The 16,458-nt window shown below is 39.0% G+C and overlaps 2 protein-coding genes and 1 long non-coding RNA gene across 6 annotated transcripts in view; 1 reads left to right on the top strand and 2 right to left on the bottom strand.

The window, feature by feature from the left end:
* Positions 1 to 8,838, bottom strand: part of LNX1 (ligand of numb-protein X 1) — a 364,589-nt gene extending 355,751 nt beyond the window's left edge. For all 4 annotated transcript variants that reach the window (XM_073342023.1, XM_073342024.1, XM_073342025.1 and 1 more), the window contains exon 1: positions 6,869 to 8,838. The gene's annotated coding sequence lies outside the window, so the exon portion shown is untranslated. The remainder of the gene's footprint in view (positions 1 to 6,868) is intronic.
* LOC140910624 (uncharacterized) overlaps positions 7,047 to 16,458 on the top strand; it is a 33,371-nt gene continuing 23,959 nt past the window's right edge. The window contains exon 1 of the long non-coding RNA XR_012158673.1: positions 7,047 to 7,170. This is a non-coding gene — a long non-coding RNA (uncharacterized lncRNA). The remainder of the gene's footprint in view (positions 7,171 to 16,458) is intronic.
* Positions 14,057 to 16,458, bottom strand: part of CHIC2 (cysteine rich hydrophobic domain 2) — a 38,772-nt gene continuing 36,370 nt past the window's right edge. Inside the window, exon 6 of the mRNA XM_073342021.1 lies at positions 14,057 to 15,937. Coding sequence (XP_073198122.1) covers positions 15,887 to 15,937 — 51 coding nt within the window. The 3' untranslated portion in view covers positions 14,057 to 15,886. The remainder of the gene's footprint in view (positions 15,938 to 16,458) is intronic.

The raw sequence follows: 16,458 nt of genomic DNA, 5'->3' as shown, positions 1-16,458 counted from the left end.
CAGTTCATCGTAACTTAGAACGGGTGACAGTATCTGCTCAGGAAGCGGTCCACGGATTGGAATAGCAGAGGTATTTCAGGTCAAGCTTACATAAAATATGGCTACATTATGTGTGGCTCTGACAAGCACTAATAGCCTGTCACTGAGCATCATGTTAAAACAATTTGAGCTAACAGAAAACACAGAAGGTGGGAGGAAAAAAGACTGGCAGGGATGAGAAAGAACATGTGCTCAGATATTACAGTGATGAGAGTCACATACAGACCAGGATAGATAGCGGAGGACACCAACATGATCTTATTGTGAAATAATGTGAAACTAGGTGCCAGAGGCATAAATTTGTCTAATTTTAAAATCTATTCAGCCAGCAATTTTTAGAACTACATACACAACCATCATTGGTTTATACTTTGTCTGATGATCATGAGAGTTTCTTGAGAGAAAATGTTTTTGGTTTAGTGGAGAGGAAGTGGAAAAAAGAATATGAAAGAGAAAATAATTTTTAGGAACAACAAAAAACAAAGTAAACCACATCCATATAACTATCATGGACTCGTGTTGGAAAGTCAATATAAAAACATTCTAAAATAGAAAACTTTGAAACCATTTGAAACTTTGCACTATTTAGTATGAAAATAATATGCTTTAGAGTCTGTGCTAACAGAGAATGTATTTAATCTGACGCAGAGTTGGAGATGAAGCAATCCAGTCTACCATGGGAATGCTTAGCTCAGTGTCTGGTAGGTTGCCAACCATTTAAAATGTTTTTGTGTTGGTTTAATGATTGCTCCCATGAGCCTTGATGGTAAGGATTGACATTAATTAAAATACTAAGTCATCAGAGCTTGTATTGTGGAGTGGGGGAGAAGCAGAATTGGATCCAATCCTCTTCAAGGTTTCTTTGGCTTTCCACATTTTTCTTTTAGATGCATCGTACATGCCAAGTGTCCTCTGAGCTGAGGCACAACAATGTAAACAGACGTTCTCTGCAGATATGAAGTAACTCTTCAGGTTTTCCACACATTCCCATTTAACTGATTAGAGGATACTCATTAAAATCAGCTGAACATGCAACTGAGTTGCATTCTGAATGCTAAATATATAAACAAAAAAGAGGATTTTAAAAGATGTACGCTATACGCAATCCAGTAGGAGCTTTGGGCCTCATCCTGCTCCCACTGATGTAATGGGCAAAACTCTCATTGTCTTCTCCGGGAGCAGGATTTACCTGGAGCATGTTGGAAAAGTTACGCCTTTAAAGTCTGTGAAGAACTTTACATACCAAGCATTTGATACCCAGGCACAGACTTGTGAATGTTTATGGAAGGATTTAATTTGAGAGACTAATAAAGTTACACTCAAATAGTATAATATGCTGTGAATAAGGTCGAATGGTAAAATAATGTTGGCAAAATTTTTAAGGAAAGATTTACCTTCTTGTCTTTAAGTACCCAATCATGAAAAGTAGTACTTACAACTTTAAGAAATTGCTAAGTGTGTTTATATTACAAACTCAAGATCCAACCCTAAGAGGCATCGATCTTTCTACTATTAGCATTCCCATTGCATTGCACTGGAGAAATCAGTGGGCGGAGAGGTTGCAATGTGTCCAGCTGTCATTAAACCTTAGAATGAAATTATTTGCACAATATGGAACAACAAACTGAAAATCAAAACAAGTTTAATATGAGATAACTGCACTAACACTTTATATCAGTGAGAACAGTCTGAGCTCCAGCCACAAAAAGACTACTCAAGCATTCATAATGTAAGTGATAAACAGCCCTCTTTTATATGAGAATATAGGGTTCTCTTGTGCAGGGAGTCAAGATGCTTTTTGGTTCTTTTACCAGTTCTGTAATCTTGAGGCAAGCCTCATTTACCCATTAGTGGGGAACATAGCTATAATAATGCTTACCTGACTCACAGAGATGGTGTGCAATAATTAAGATGTGTGTAAAGTACTGATATCCTCTGAGAGTACTAAGATATTGATAAACACTATTAAATGTCATGACAGGGCTTTTCTTATTTAGGGAAGCAACACTTTTGAAAACTGGAATGCTGTTTTAATTTGATTAATTAATTAGGTACAAGTTTGTGGGTCTTCAAATATATATATACTGTGTATCTCTACCTTGACTGGCAGGTGCACATGCTGCAGTACAAACACCAATAAATTTTCCTATACTGTGTAATTGGGCTTAGGTCTCTATTTTGTAACTTTCAGAAGTCAAACTGTGTGTGAGAGATTTGATCACTGCAAAAGAGAGCACTCGAGGCCAAGCGATGGCATTCCTGGATTATGTGAACATTCTTTGGGATTTTAAACATGTGTGAACCCAAGATTATCTGTTTCCATATATTCTCTCAGATCCTGGTGTTCTTTATCTGTCTGCACACCACATATTTAAATATTTTGGCTGAGATCTGATTTTCCACTAGATCTAATCTACAGGGGTTACAGGCAAATTATCTTCATCAGTTTCTTCTTGAAGGTTGCTGTATCAGGGGGCTTGGGGTGCTGGGCAGCCTAGTGGTTGGAACGTTAGACTTTTAGACCACTGCTTGGTTGAGGAGCCTCAGTCTTTAAGGCAGGGAAGGAGGGGGACCCAGACCATCTCTCTCCACAGGCTTCCAGCCCTTGGCCCTGTGTGCATTGACCCTTGAACTGGGTGAGGGGGGAGCAGCCTCCCAGAAAAAGAGAGTCTAAATCTACTGCCCTGGGCTTCTTGCTTCCACTGTCTCTTCAGTTCGGGGTGTTAGCCCTCTAGTCCAATTCGCTGGGTGACTTGCCTCTCATAGTGCCCTCTCATGGATCTTGCCGGCACCTTGCCACAGTCCTAGGCTCCTTCAAGTGGGGCAGCCATGAGATGGTGAGGCTGAACCCCACAATGTCTCTGGGCTTCATAGACCAGTTCCTCAGGTGCAGGAGACTCCTAGGTCTCCTCCTTGGCTGAAGAGACAATACTTACTACCAGGTGGCTGCACTGGCTGGCAGGCTAGTGACCCTTCCTCTCAGGTATGGAGATAGCTAGCTCTTGCCTTTGGCGTTCAGCACCAAACTGAGCCAGGTATTCTCCTTTTCTTCCCCCCTCCAGACTTGGCATTGGCTGCAGGTATAATGGGGCTGGAGTAGCTGGGCCCAAAAGGTTCTCTTTAACCCCTGCTTTGCTGGTGGGCAGTTTCTCTGCTTCTTCACAGTTGCCATGCCCTTTCCCTAAGGGATTGAGTGCCTATTCTACGTATATTCTAGTGGCTATGCAGGTCTCAAGCACATGGAGGAAGAGTGACTAGTAGAGAAGAAGGTCCTACATATTATGGGGTTCTGGTGTATCTTCCATTATATGTACCCAACTCTCTCTCCTGGCTGCAGGACTAGTAGGGGGCTCTGTGACAGCTCCTTGCTTGAGCTGCTACACAGCATAAGGACCATTCCTCTGTTTATTTATCTGTAAAACAGATCTAGCATTCACCTCAAAGGGTAAGATAAAAGCTTAACTACTATTTGTAAAAAGCTTTGAGAGCATCAGATTAAAGGTTTTAGAGAGAAAAAAATAACCTACGTTTCTCCTGCTGATGTTTAGAGCCTTTTATTATAGCTATTTGCACTACCCCATGAAAAGAATAATTCTTGGTTTAGGTTATAACGTATATTGTATAGCCATAGACAGTATAAGCACAAGTTAAATATATAGCCAGTACTAAGTTCTTTTAACTGTCTTCTGGAATTTAAAAAGGAAGTTCCCAGTGTCCCCTTTTTGAAAAAAAGTGTTTTGTTCACTGCTCTTTAAAAGGTCTCAAAAATCCATGAGCCCTTTGCAAACCCAAAACAAACTATGTACATGGAGTAAGCAGTACATAAGCACTGTGGTGCACTACAAGTGCAAGCTTTAAAGGAAAGAGAATCCGATTGTTCTCTATTTCCTTTTTGGCACAACATACTGTGAAGCAATGTTCCCTCTAATTTTTGACAGGCCGTTTGCACAAAAAATTCCTTCTGTGCCAATTTTTGACAGGCTGTGTGTGCAAAAAATTTCTTTTGTGCTTCTGTGCAAAGTTTTGTATGCATGGTGTTTCGCCATGTGCGCGGGGTTTAGGATCTGCGTGCGCACGCGCACAGCTTAGAGGGAACAGTGCCGTGAAGTGAGTCACCTGTGATCTGTAAAACTGTATATGAAATACATACAACTTATATTGGAAAAATTCATATTTGTTAAGACTACACTGTTTTTAAGCCTCTAAGCTAATTTAGTTCAAATTAAGCAACAATTATTGGACTTCTTAGAAAATAATTAGTAAGCTTAAAAACAGAAAAACAGCTTGTCTGAATTATTTTGGGAAGGAATTGATCTAGTGACTAGAATGTGGGACTAAGACTCAGGAGAGCTGGGTTCTCCTTCCTGGCTCTCCTACTGATGTCCTTTGTGCCCACAACTCACTTAACATCGCTTGACTTCAGCTAACCCAACAGTATATTGGGCATAACGGAGTTGAAGTGAGGCTTCATTCACGTTTGTTGAGGTTCATAGAATATCACGGTCGGAAGGGACCTCAGGAGGTCATCTAGTCCAATCCCCTGCTCAAAGCAGGACCAATCCCTCATTTCTGACCCAAATCCCTAAATGGCCCCTGTTGTGAAGGCCAAGACTATAACAGGGTTCTAAAAAGAACTAGATAAATTCATGGAAGATAGGTCCACCAATGGCTATTAGCCAGGATGGGCAGGTATGGTGTCCCAAGCCTCTGTTTGCCAGAAACTAAGAATAGATCACTTGATGATTACCTGTTCTGTTCATTCCCTCTGAAGCACCTGGCATTTGCAACTGTTTGAAGACAAGATACTGGGCTAGATGGACCTTTGGTCTGACCCAGTATGGCCGTTGTTATGTTATTAAGTGTTTTGACTTTCTTAAATGAAAGCGAAAAATATTGTTCAATTGTTACTAATGGGGGGGGGGGTCTGTTAAAGGAGTTCTCACAGTGCTACCGCTATACAGCCATTGTGATTTCCCTTTTTGAAACTGGGCTGTTTTCTTTGAATTGTGCAGAAAGGCATAAATAATTTTAAAAGCCTCCTCTGCTATAAGAGGTAGGGAAGAAGAAAAAGTGTTCTATTATATAGAATGCTGTAACATCTACTACTAGGCTTGGCTACTGGATTTCCTACCTGCTCCCATTAATTCAGGAATGAAATATGCTTGTTACAAAAATGTTTTCACTTCAATAGTTGAAGATCTGATGCATTAGTACCAAATCTTCAAAAGGAGGGGAAGTTTTATTTTTCATTCTTTCTACAGCCTTCTGGAAAAGTAGAATGCATGGAAATGGTATGGACTAGAGCTAAATTGCTCTCTCTCTCTCTAACTAAAGACACTTAGACACCATCAGTACTATGGCTATCACCTTCATAAGGAAGTGAAAGGTAATGAAGTCACTCAACCAGCACATATTCACTGCTTTATTGCACTTATGATATCCCTAAAGAGAGGGATTGATATTCAGGGTGAAAATGCTCATTTTTTCAGTTTGTAAGACATCTAACACAATGTAAACAATTGTACATTTGAAAAAATGAGGACATTTTTCTAGCCTAGCATGAGCTCTTGGGCTGTGGCTGCTCACAGGGTATTACTGACTCTGGTTCTCTGATCTGGCTGTATCAAACTGCTTTGGTCAGCAGGGTTATTAGAAGCAAGCATGGTTCATTTTCTCGGAAAGTGGGGTTACATTTTGTTTCCTTCCTTTGAAACCCCCCTTCAAAACAATAAAATAAACCAAAACCTAACCCAGAGCTTGAGCCTTGCGGTTTCCGTAGCAGAACAAACTGTTTGCCTGGTGAATGTTTACAAAGTGAATTGCTAATTAATTGCATTTTTGTACTAATTTCTTGGCAGAAGCAAAGGCAGTGAGATACTCACTGCTAACAACAGGTTTCAGAGTAGCAGCCGTGTTAGTCTGTATCCGCAAAAACAAAAGGAGTACTTGTGGCACCTTAGCGACTAACAAATTTATTTGAGCATGAGCTTTCATGAGCTACAGCATAGCCCATAGTCCTAAAAAAGATGAGCAAGCCAACTGTGTACATGATGGCCAAATATTTAAAAAGGGTCAAGTTGCTCCTCAGCTGTGCACATTTTGGAAGGAGAAAAAGAAACAAGTTGATGTGACGAGGGACAAGGAAGGAAGGGAGCACAAATGCCTGGAGACCTGATGGGACAAACAGCATCAATACTATTACTATTGTAATACTATTGTAATAATATAATATTGTAATACTATTGCTATTACCAGCAGGAGAGTGGGTTTGTGGGGGGGGGCAGGGGGGTGAGAAAACCTGGATTTGTGCTTGAAATGGCCCAGCCTGATTATCCTATACATTGTAAGGAGAGTGATCACTTTAGATAAGCTATTACCAGCAGGAGAGTGGGGTGGGAGGAGGTATTTTTTCATGCTTTGTGTGTATATAAAAAGATCGTCTACACTTTCCACAGTATGCATCCGATGAAGTGAGCTGTAGCTCAGGAAAGCTTATGCTCAAATAAATTGGTTAGTCTCTAAGGTGCCACAAGTCCTCCTTTTCTTTTAGCATCAGTATTAAACATCCATTTTCAGTCCTCTGGCTGCATCGGGTTAGAAACTGCGTTGACGGCTTAGATCCTGACGACATACCTAGTGCCTGTCCGCCAATGCGGTGTTTACCCTGGTAGTTTGCACACGTGCCTGGTCCGCCTTTAGCAGTGCTGCCTGGCAGCGCCATCACCCCAACCAACTCCCGCTTCGCCCAGCAGGTCTTTGACAGATAACGATAAGGCTGAAAGGGGGGGGGGAGGAAACACCCTCTGTCCCTGATCTGACCGGGTCCTACCTTTGCAGCGATGCCCTACACCGTGCACCGATCCTGCTCGCACAGGAACGAGTTGCGACCACCGTTTCTTTTCCAAAACCGACTCGCCTGGGGGGTTTGATGGTTCGGTGCAAACGTTAAAGAGGCCCCAGTTTATCACGTGCCGATGAGCACTTGCCTTCAAATTGCTCAAGCCTCTGGCAACACTCCTCTTGGGAGGAGCGGGAGCCGGCGCCGGTGGGGCCCTCCCTCAGCTCCTGATTTTGCAGGCGCCAGAGGAGCTGTGTCAAGGGGAGCCGCTTTGTAGCACGGCTGCTGCAGTAGTGAGTCAGCTCACTGTTTATTAGGCCCGAGGCAGCGGGGTTTGGCTGGCCGGGGTGGTGGTGGTGGGGGGGGGTCGGACGCGAATCCACGTTTTCTAATGGAAAGCACCGGCACACCGCGGGAGCCGCTCTCCCCGTTTGCCTCCTGCCCTGGCATTCACAACAGGTGCCCCGCCGGCCACAGCCGATCCTTTGCGCCCCGCCCGAGAGCGAACTGAAGCTGCCCAGCAGCATGAGGGGGCACGGAGGGGTCCGATGGCGAGGTGACACCCGCCCTCGGGCAGCGCTAAGGTTGTTCCCAGGGCGAGGCCGGGAAAAGCCCGGGGAGCCGAGCGGCCTGGCTGGGGGACCCCCAGGGGAAGCTGCGGCGCTGAGCGAGCGTGCCCCGGCCGGCAGAGCAGCGCTGTGCGCAGTGAGGTAATCCCCGGAGAGCAGCGAGTGGGTGGTCTGTGCGGAGGGAGGCGCTCGCTCTGCTCCCTCGGGCCTGATGAGCCAGTTCCTGCAGCTGGGCCGAAGGCGGCCCGCAGACTGCACTCGGCACATTTCTTCATTTCTCACTTGAGTGCCCTTCTTTAGTTCCCTTTCAACTGCCCACTTTATATCGGCTTCATTACACCACCGCTCCATTTGTAATGTAAATCGGGAAACTCGGGGAAGTTTTTCTTTTGGCCTTGTCTACGGAAGAATACCGAGAGGTATTCAAAACGTATTAACACAAATCAATGGCACCAATAAAAGCAAAATCTCCTTAGCAACATAATCTTGATTGCAAAGGGAGAACTGAGAGCATTTAGCAGAACAGTGGCCCACATGGAATACGCATTTGTCTAGAAGAATGCAGCACAAAGCCTAAAAGAGAGATGCTGAAAAAATCCAAAATTAACTCACACTGAACAGTTACTCTTTTTTTCAAAAGTACACAATTGGCTACATTAAATCTATCGTGCGCTTTTCTGCTCAGCAACATTGTATCATACCGCTTTGCAAGCTGAAATTACAACACCCTGCATGCTTCAGAATAGTTCCAGGGCGTTTTTTTAAATATATCTAAAAAGAGGCTGTTAGGGATTTCCTAAGCAGAGTAACCGAAGAGGGTAAAATGTTTCATACATAAAGAAATAAGTTGGCTGGTTAAATTCAACGCTCTCCTCACAGCACTGGATAGAAGTGGAGTTAATATTGCTCATTAAGGTTCAGTTTAAGGAACATTACTAGGTTTTGTAAGACAGTCTGGTAGATTTGCCTAATATGAAGTAAGGAAACAATAATGACTCTGATGGGAATAAGCTGGTGACTTTGTCAATTGGATGGAAATAATATATTAACTGTGTAAGTAAGTAAGATATAAAACAAAACTGAAACACAGCCTTAACAATGGTGTTATTTACTCCACCATAATGGTAATATATACCAATATCACTCTGGTATGAAATACTTAAGAACTTTAGCCACAGAGTTAAATAAAAGCTAGTTTGAAAAATTCAGTGTAGGCAAAACTATCCAATTTGAATAATGCAGTTCTAGAGAGTTTATGAACAGTAAATCACTCACAATTGATTTTTCATTCTATCTAAATCAGATTTAAAGTATTAACTTGATATGATTTAAAACAGACCTGAAGAGGAACTCTGTGTAAGGAAAATTTGTCTTTCACTGTCAGAAGTTGGTCCAATAAAAGCTCTTACCTCCCCCACCTTGTCTCTCAACACTTAAAATAAGCTATTATGCCATAAAACAACTTTCAATGTTTTATAAAAGAAAATAAGCCTGAGTAAATAGCTTCACAATTATTTTATTAGTTTGTAATACATACAACTTAAATGCTTTAAAAAGGTTTTGTATTGGAATCCATTCCAATCCTGGGTCAGGTCAGAAAAAACTTACAGAAGGTTGATGCATTAAAAAAAGTTGTGAAATTCAACAAGAGATTAACTTCAGTAACAGTAGCAGAGGTGGTTAAATATTGTTAAATGTGCATATTTACAATTGCGCAGTTTTAAAATTATCCTCTCCTCACTCATTTCCCTCCCTTCCCCATTAACATAGTACTGGCCTTTAAGCTTTCAGTCACTCATCCTGGATTTAAAATATCTGAAGAGTAATGTTAATATCCTCAAGTCACAGCAATCCAATCCTTCTAATATTCTCAACTGTTTATTACCATGATACCCTTAAATCACATGATTACTTTTGAATTTAGGTATTTGGGAGGCTGCTACTAAATCTTAATGTAAAGTAAATTTATTTATTTGGTTTTTATTTAACATAGATTGATGCAGTGTGGTTATTTTAACAAGTTTGTTTATTTGGCCAATTTGACAGCTCTCTTAGGTCATTTTTAGGATTACTGATTTATAACCGTGTTTCACAGGATTTTACTAACCATATACAGTCAACGGTATCTCTCTGTAACTTCACTTAATCAGCTGAGTTACAGAGAGATTAATTTAGCCCATACAATCTGCAATAAATTGTCCTTATTTTAGTTGAACCTAGGTCAGCATTTTCACTGCAAAATTCAGGTCTTTTAGGGATATCTAATAAGTTACACATTTTAATGCTGAACTACTCTAATTTCCTTGAAATAATTTACTCTGAAAAAAACCTTCTATTTTAAAATATATACAAAGCATATCCTGATGGATTAGGAAGTGTGTTGTAACCATAACATAAGAGATCACAAACTTAACTTTTAAAGCTCCTTAAGAAAGTTCCTCCATATGCAGACCCTCCTTAAAGTATTTTAGGATTACACTGCACCAGCATATTTTGATTTATAAAAGGTTGCTAAAGCATGGTCTATAAAATGGATTAACAACCCCATTTTTACAAAATAAAAATGATTGAAACAAAATTTTTAGATTACAATGATTGATCCTAATTTTTGACATTTGAAGCAAAGTAATTTTCAATGTTTGTTACAAAGAGAAAATTAAACTGCAAGAACCATTAAATGTTATATCTGCCCCTTAAAGATGAACATTTAACAGTTCCATTTCAGTAAGACACACCCAGCTACAAAATCTACTTAATTTACCTGAATTTAAGCTATCCTCACTGGATCCTAACTCTTGGGTCTTATATGTGTTGTCACATGTATGGACAAGTTAAGATTTTTCTTTGAATACAATTAACCATGCATTACAGGCTCTAGCTTTGGAAGAGATTGGTGTGTAATTAAGGCTGTCCCACTTTTATCCATGATTCCTATTTGAGCTAGATATCTTAAGTTTTAAACTAGTTTAACAGAAAAGTAGAAGATGCTTTATCTCTACAGTGGAAGTGTTTCTCATAAATAACAGAGCTGGAGAAATCTCTATCAATTAGGGCACAGCCAAAAAGGTTAATGAGGCACTTACTGGAGACCCAAAATGTAGTGGGAATTAGAACATTGTCTACAAAAAGCTCAGGAAAGGGATTCAATTAGCCTTGACATAACCTTCATCCTTCAATACCGTTTGATACAGAAAGAAACCCATTTTGAAGTACACTCAGAGAGTTCTGTTACCAAGCTCTATGTTCAGCCTTTTGCACCTTGCCTTCCTAACTAAAATTTATTACAATTACCTTGATTGCACCATTGCCTTATTGTAACTTTCACAAATGCTTGACTCCTGAGGGTAAATGGGAGAGTAACTTCATTTTCTCCAAGACAAGCTGATTTTAATGAAGCAGTATCAAAGGAAATAAGCCTGGATGAACTTTTAAAAAGAGTGTCTTTCAATTAAACAAAACAATCTAGGTTACAAAAAATCTATTTCATCCAGCTGTGATGTGGTGGGGATATACACTGACAAAATTAAATTTAATACACATAACTCAGAGGATTCTTTTTTTAACAACTAGTCTCAAAACATACCAAATCACACTGACTACCACTTTTCCAGGAGATTCCAGCAGTAAAGAACGATGCTATCTATATCAGTAGACAATAACAAAGTCCAAAGTTTGACACACTGTTACTAACAAAACTGAATATATTAATCTGGCGGTGAACTAGAGCACTGCATTAACTGAGGATATGGCACACATGAGCCACATCACACAGTAGCAAGAGCATTTGCTTCCACTGCACTTTTTCCCACTGGCACCCGCTGATTAAGTCTCCCAGCAAAAAGAACATTTGCATTTATCGTTACCAGAAAATCCTGGCTCACCCAGTTTGCAGACACACCTGTCATAGAAAGGGGAAGCATATGGAAAGCATTTCAATGTGGAACTAGTCTTCCTTGGAAACATTCAAGTTCTGCATTTACAGCAAGGGAATTCATCTATCCTTATCTGGTGATCTAAAATGCTCATTGTGTTTAACATCCTCGCACCACACAGTGAAGTGGGCTGCCTTGGCCACAGGCTGATTACATTTTAAATGGTCATGCATACTAAAGTCCAAGTAATCTTCTGGGAAGCAATTTGTAAAATAAGCTTCCATGTAGTCAGGCCCATTCAGCCTATTAGCTCTGTTATTATCTTTCCTATTAATGCCTCAGGAATTATATTTTCACCTAAGCGTGGCCAACAAAATCAGTATATAGTGTACACTTAACAGGATGGGAAGGATGGTTTTAGGGAAAGAATCACAGAAATTGGAGGGAATTAGTAATGATGATGAATACAGATTTCTCTTCTGAAACACCCTCCTTTCAAAAGCAAATTATCTAAGCAAGAACTTGGTTTTAGTCATGGATCCAAAGCCAGCCAGGCTGAAGGCACCATCCATACTACTGGGTTCCTACAATGAATCCAAGACATCTTTTGAGACAAGGATGCATCCTTGATTGATTTTAAGTATCCTTCACATTAAAAAATTTGACCTCAGGGAGGGAGAAGGCCCTTATCTACAAAAATGCAGTGCTTTGAAGTGTAGACTAGAGCTGTCTATATATATATATAGCACAGGTTACTGGATTTAAGAGGTACATGTCCCATTTATATATCTCTTTAAATTGTTCAGTATTAAGCTTTCTGGATCAGCAATCTGCAGGATTACCAACCTCAACTATTGCAAAATCATGAGTCACTCCTCCTCAAAGTTAGATTTGTTTAAATGTCTCTTGATTTTAAATAAATAAATACATACATTTGAGGGTTCTTTTCCTTCTAGTTTCTGAGCCTTTAGGGTTCACGTATTCAAGCTTTTGCCTGCAAACACGAGGGCTACAAATTTACTTAATTAAAAAAAAGCTGACACTCTAACCTAATCACGTGCCTCCAGGAGCTTGTGATAAAAATCATGAGTTGGCAACATTGAAATTGGTAACTATTTGGGGAAAAACAGTTTTTAAACCCTTTCCTATGATATTTAGAACTCTACTACTACAAGTCCTCAGAATCCACATCATATGGTAATGAAAAATTCAGTTATTTTGATGAGTATAACTGGGACTCTTGGATTTACTTGTAAAATTTATTAAAAAGTACCCTTACCAAAGGGACTGTGAAATGCTTACTAGCTTTATGTAACTTTTATCTATAAAGATTCCCTCCTCTAATTAACAGCTCACTGCAAACTCTGCAAATCCCACTGGAAGCTTCAGACCTTAACCAATGGCCAACTGTTAAAGGCTCTTGTAAATATATTATACCATCAGGACTTCTCATGTAGGGCCTGATCCAAAGCCCTCCGGAATGGGAGCCTTTCCCCAAAAACTACAGTGCATCTTTTGATGATGGAGACAAGTGATTTTCTTTGCTTATACTATGGAAAGAAAGAGAAATCCTGGCCAAACAATTAAAGGCAACTGCATTTACAAATCAACTATCTAAAATAACTTTCAAATACAGTCAATGATGCCCTTAGCACCAGTTTTTCACGCTAAAGGTTAAATAGGCATAACTAGATACTGTGTTAAGATTTCTCATTAGTATTCTTTTTAATTAAGTGCATATCCAGCCTTTTTAATTAAGTGCATATCCAGCCTTCACAGTTCAAGCAAAGACTGATAAGTTAACTAGTTAAAGGGAATCAGAAAGATTACTTCCTTTTGTAGGATATTTTCAGGCTATCCTTTATAATTGTAAAGCAGTTAACACACAGACTAGTCTAGTGTGTTAACTGCTTTTCATTTATAAAAGGGCAGCCTGAAAATATCCTGCAACAGAGAGCAGCATTTTGATTCCCTTTTCTCTTTACCACTGTCTTGCGGCCTGCCCAAACTATAAATTGTTTTATTTTGGTAGTTGGGACTTGTAGGAAAGAAACCATTGCTAGAGTCACGTAAACCTACTGCCGATTGGACAAAACACTAGAAATTATGTTAAAAAAAATCCCTATTGGCCACAACGGAGATTAACTTGATGACTTTTTAAGGTCTTTTCCATCTCTAATTTCTATTATTTTTGTTCAGAAGTTAAGGGATTTGTGTAAAGAAGTTTTATAATTACTACTGGATGAATGGTCTACTTTGACAGGAGAAACCACGAGAATTTAAGAATCTTGGTCAGCCATAACTGCCTCAATGATCCCAAACTCCTGAGTCTCTCTAGAGCCATCCCAATCATCTCAGAGACATTGAGAATTGCTTCTTCGAGCATTTCAGATATTTTTGACTTGTCCTTCATGTCAAGGAATTTCCAAAGTTTTTGATCTACAAAAACTCTAATTTGGACTTCTACAACACATATTCAAAGAGTGATACAGAAGTTTAAAAAATGAGCTGTAAAGTCTGATAAAATGAGACTGACATCCATTTGGTTAATAAACATTTGACACCTTGAGCAGTCATGGCTCTTGTGTTAACACAAGAGCTCTACATATAAGAGCTCTACATATAAGAGCTTTACAAGAGATATGCCCCAAGTGCAAATCTTTAAGCCACTCAGACACTTCTTCATTAATGAAATACCAATGGGGAACTGGAAGGGATAACAGATACCCAACAATATGTCCATGAAAGAGCTATTTTATACAGTCCATTGGGAACTTTGATAACAGTAAAACATACCTGCAGCTTACACAAAAAGCACAAGAGCTCCTTTCTTCAAAGCAGAGAGTAGGAATCAATAGATAAAAGCTGAGTAATGGAAGATCTCTATTCTGGAGCATATATAGAGAACACAGATTAAGATAATTCAGAGAAAACCCTTGACCTTTCTAGACAGCTCCCAATATCAAACAATGAATATGACATTCACTAGTGAAGATTTATAGAGAATAACTATTTTGAAGAAGAATACAAAAATAGTTCATAACATCCAGGTACTTGTATATATTAATGAGAAATGAACCTTGTATTTAAAAGAGTAAAAAGAGTAAAAAGAGAAAGGTATTTGTGTCGTGATATCAACTTTTCATTCATACGAATATTAAGCAGAGTATATTTGTCATAGTTATTCACATTATTGCTTGCTACCACAGATGTATGAGTAACAGTTTCTTAGCATACATTAATGTTCATGTACAGTAATTCCAGTCATACAAAGAACAAACTTAAAAATAAGATTACTGAGTAGCTATTAAAAACAAGCATATATGAAGATACGTACAACAAAGTGAGATAAGTAACAGAATGAAATAGGACTGGCCTGACCCAAGCATACATCACATATCCAGGTTTTTTAAAATCATATTTGTGCAGAAAATAAACCTTGTAAACCTAAATGGGAAGAAATCAGGGTGCAATAAATATTTATCCAGTACATTTCTTAAGTTCTCACTATTGTCCAGCGTACCCTGCTTTGACTAATTTTGTGATACAAGGCATCCATCTCCATTTGTGTCTGGAACTGTATTTTTCAAGATTTCTCTCAAACAACGGCCTACGTAAGGTTATAAATGCATTTTTAAAAGCCCTAAAAAACCTGGAAAAGATTTTCTTGGGACAATAAATTTACTGAAACAAATATTTTTGCACCCTTGTGTACAAGCTCTGGTAAACAATAAGAAGTAAAGAGTTAAGCTGTTACATGGCATTAACCTGAATTAAGATATATACATTATAAGTTGCAATACTAATGTATTTTTGTGATCCTGAGCTCTAGTAATCGTTAGATGCATGCAAACCTTTCCATGATTTTTCCAGTCTGAATAAAATACTTCAAATCCTGGTTTATTAACCTTTAAGATAGAACTTCTTCAGAACCAGCTGATAGATTTCTTCACAAAAGAGCACAGAAACTTCTACTGGTGCATTGACATTTGGGTTCCAAAATGGACAGTTTCAAACAAGCATATCTTTTTATCTCAGTAGAGGTGGCTGGCTGATATTCCCTTTGTTTCCCCCCCCTCCCCGGCCAAAAAAAAAAGGGGGGGGGGAATAAAAATATACAACTAGAATGTCACAGGCAAAATCTGGGGAGGGTCATAGAAGTTACTTAGGTATACAGGTTAAATATTAAAAACTTCCACAATTTACAGTCAACTCATTATGTGTATTATGGGTTAAAAAAATATCTGCTCGCTTGTAGGCTATTTTCACCTGTATATTTATGTTATGTATATACACACACACATATAAAAGACTCTGAAAATCAAGATACATTAACAAACATAGGAAGTACAAGTAATAACTTAAGTAGTACTTAACATTTGCATGAAATGACTTTTGCAAATTTTGACAAAATGCACTTAGAACATGCTGTTATTAAAAAATAAAAAGAACAAAAACCACCACAATAATCTGTAGAACCAATGCTATATCACCACCAGGAGAGCACCAAGCAAGGCACCATTGGAAAGACAACATACTTGGATAAGTCTCTATAAATAAAGCAAATGCTAGTCTGGTCGAAAAATCGGTGTCTTTGGTAAAAATTCTATCAGAATGACCTGTATAAAAAGAAAAACAAATTTAATGAAACTTGGCATCAGTCTTATCCATTAACTGAAGTTCATCACAGCAACCACTCACAAAATTTGTTTACATTTATCTAAAAATGTGGGGAGAGAGGAAGGAATGAACAATCAAGGGCCATGCTACCCTCATTAGGTAAGGGACCACTAGGAAATGATGATACACATCATGTGCCAATCTAAGGGCAGTAAACCTTAACAGCCAGAGTATCATATGGGATAGAGAAACATATGGCTCACGGGTCATGTTAAAATAAGCCACCAGCTAATTATCCATTGACAAACTCAGCTAACTGGCTCATAATTTTTTTCTAACAAAATGTAAAGATATGGATGTTAAAAAGAGAAGATGAATACATGTAAAAACAACTTTATAACTAAACTATAAATACTTGTTCTCAGTTCAGATCAGTTTTGCAATCAATTGAAAATAAAAAAACATGCTTAGTTTCAATGATTTTCCATAAAAAGTACTAATTACTACTCCACTAATAATC

This window comes from Lepidochelys kempii, chromosome 4 (assembly GCF_965140265.1).
Source record: "Lepidochelys kempii isolate rLepKem1 chromosome 4, rLepKem1.hap2, whole genome shotgun sequence".
Lineage (NCBI taxonomy): Eukaryota > Metazoa > Chordata > Testudines > Cheloniidae > Lepidochelys > Lepidochelys kempii.
Note: the sequence above shows the minus strand (reverse complement) of the source record. Positions and strands in the feature narration are given on the sequence as shown.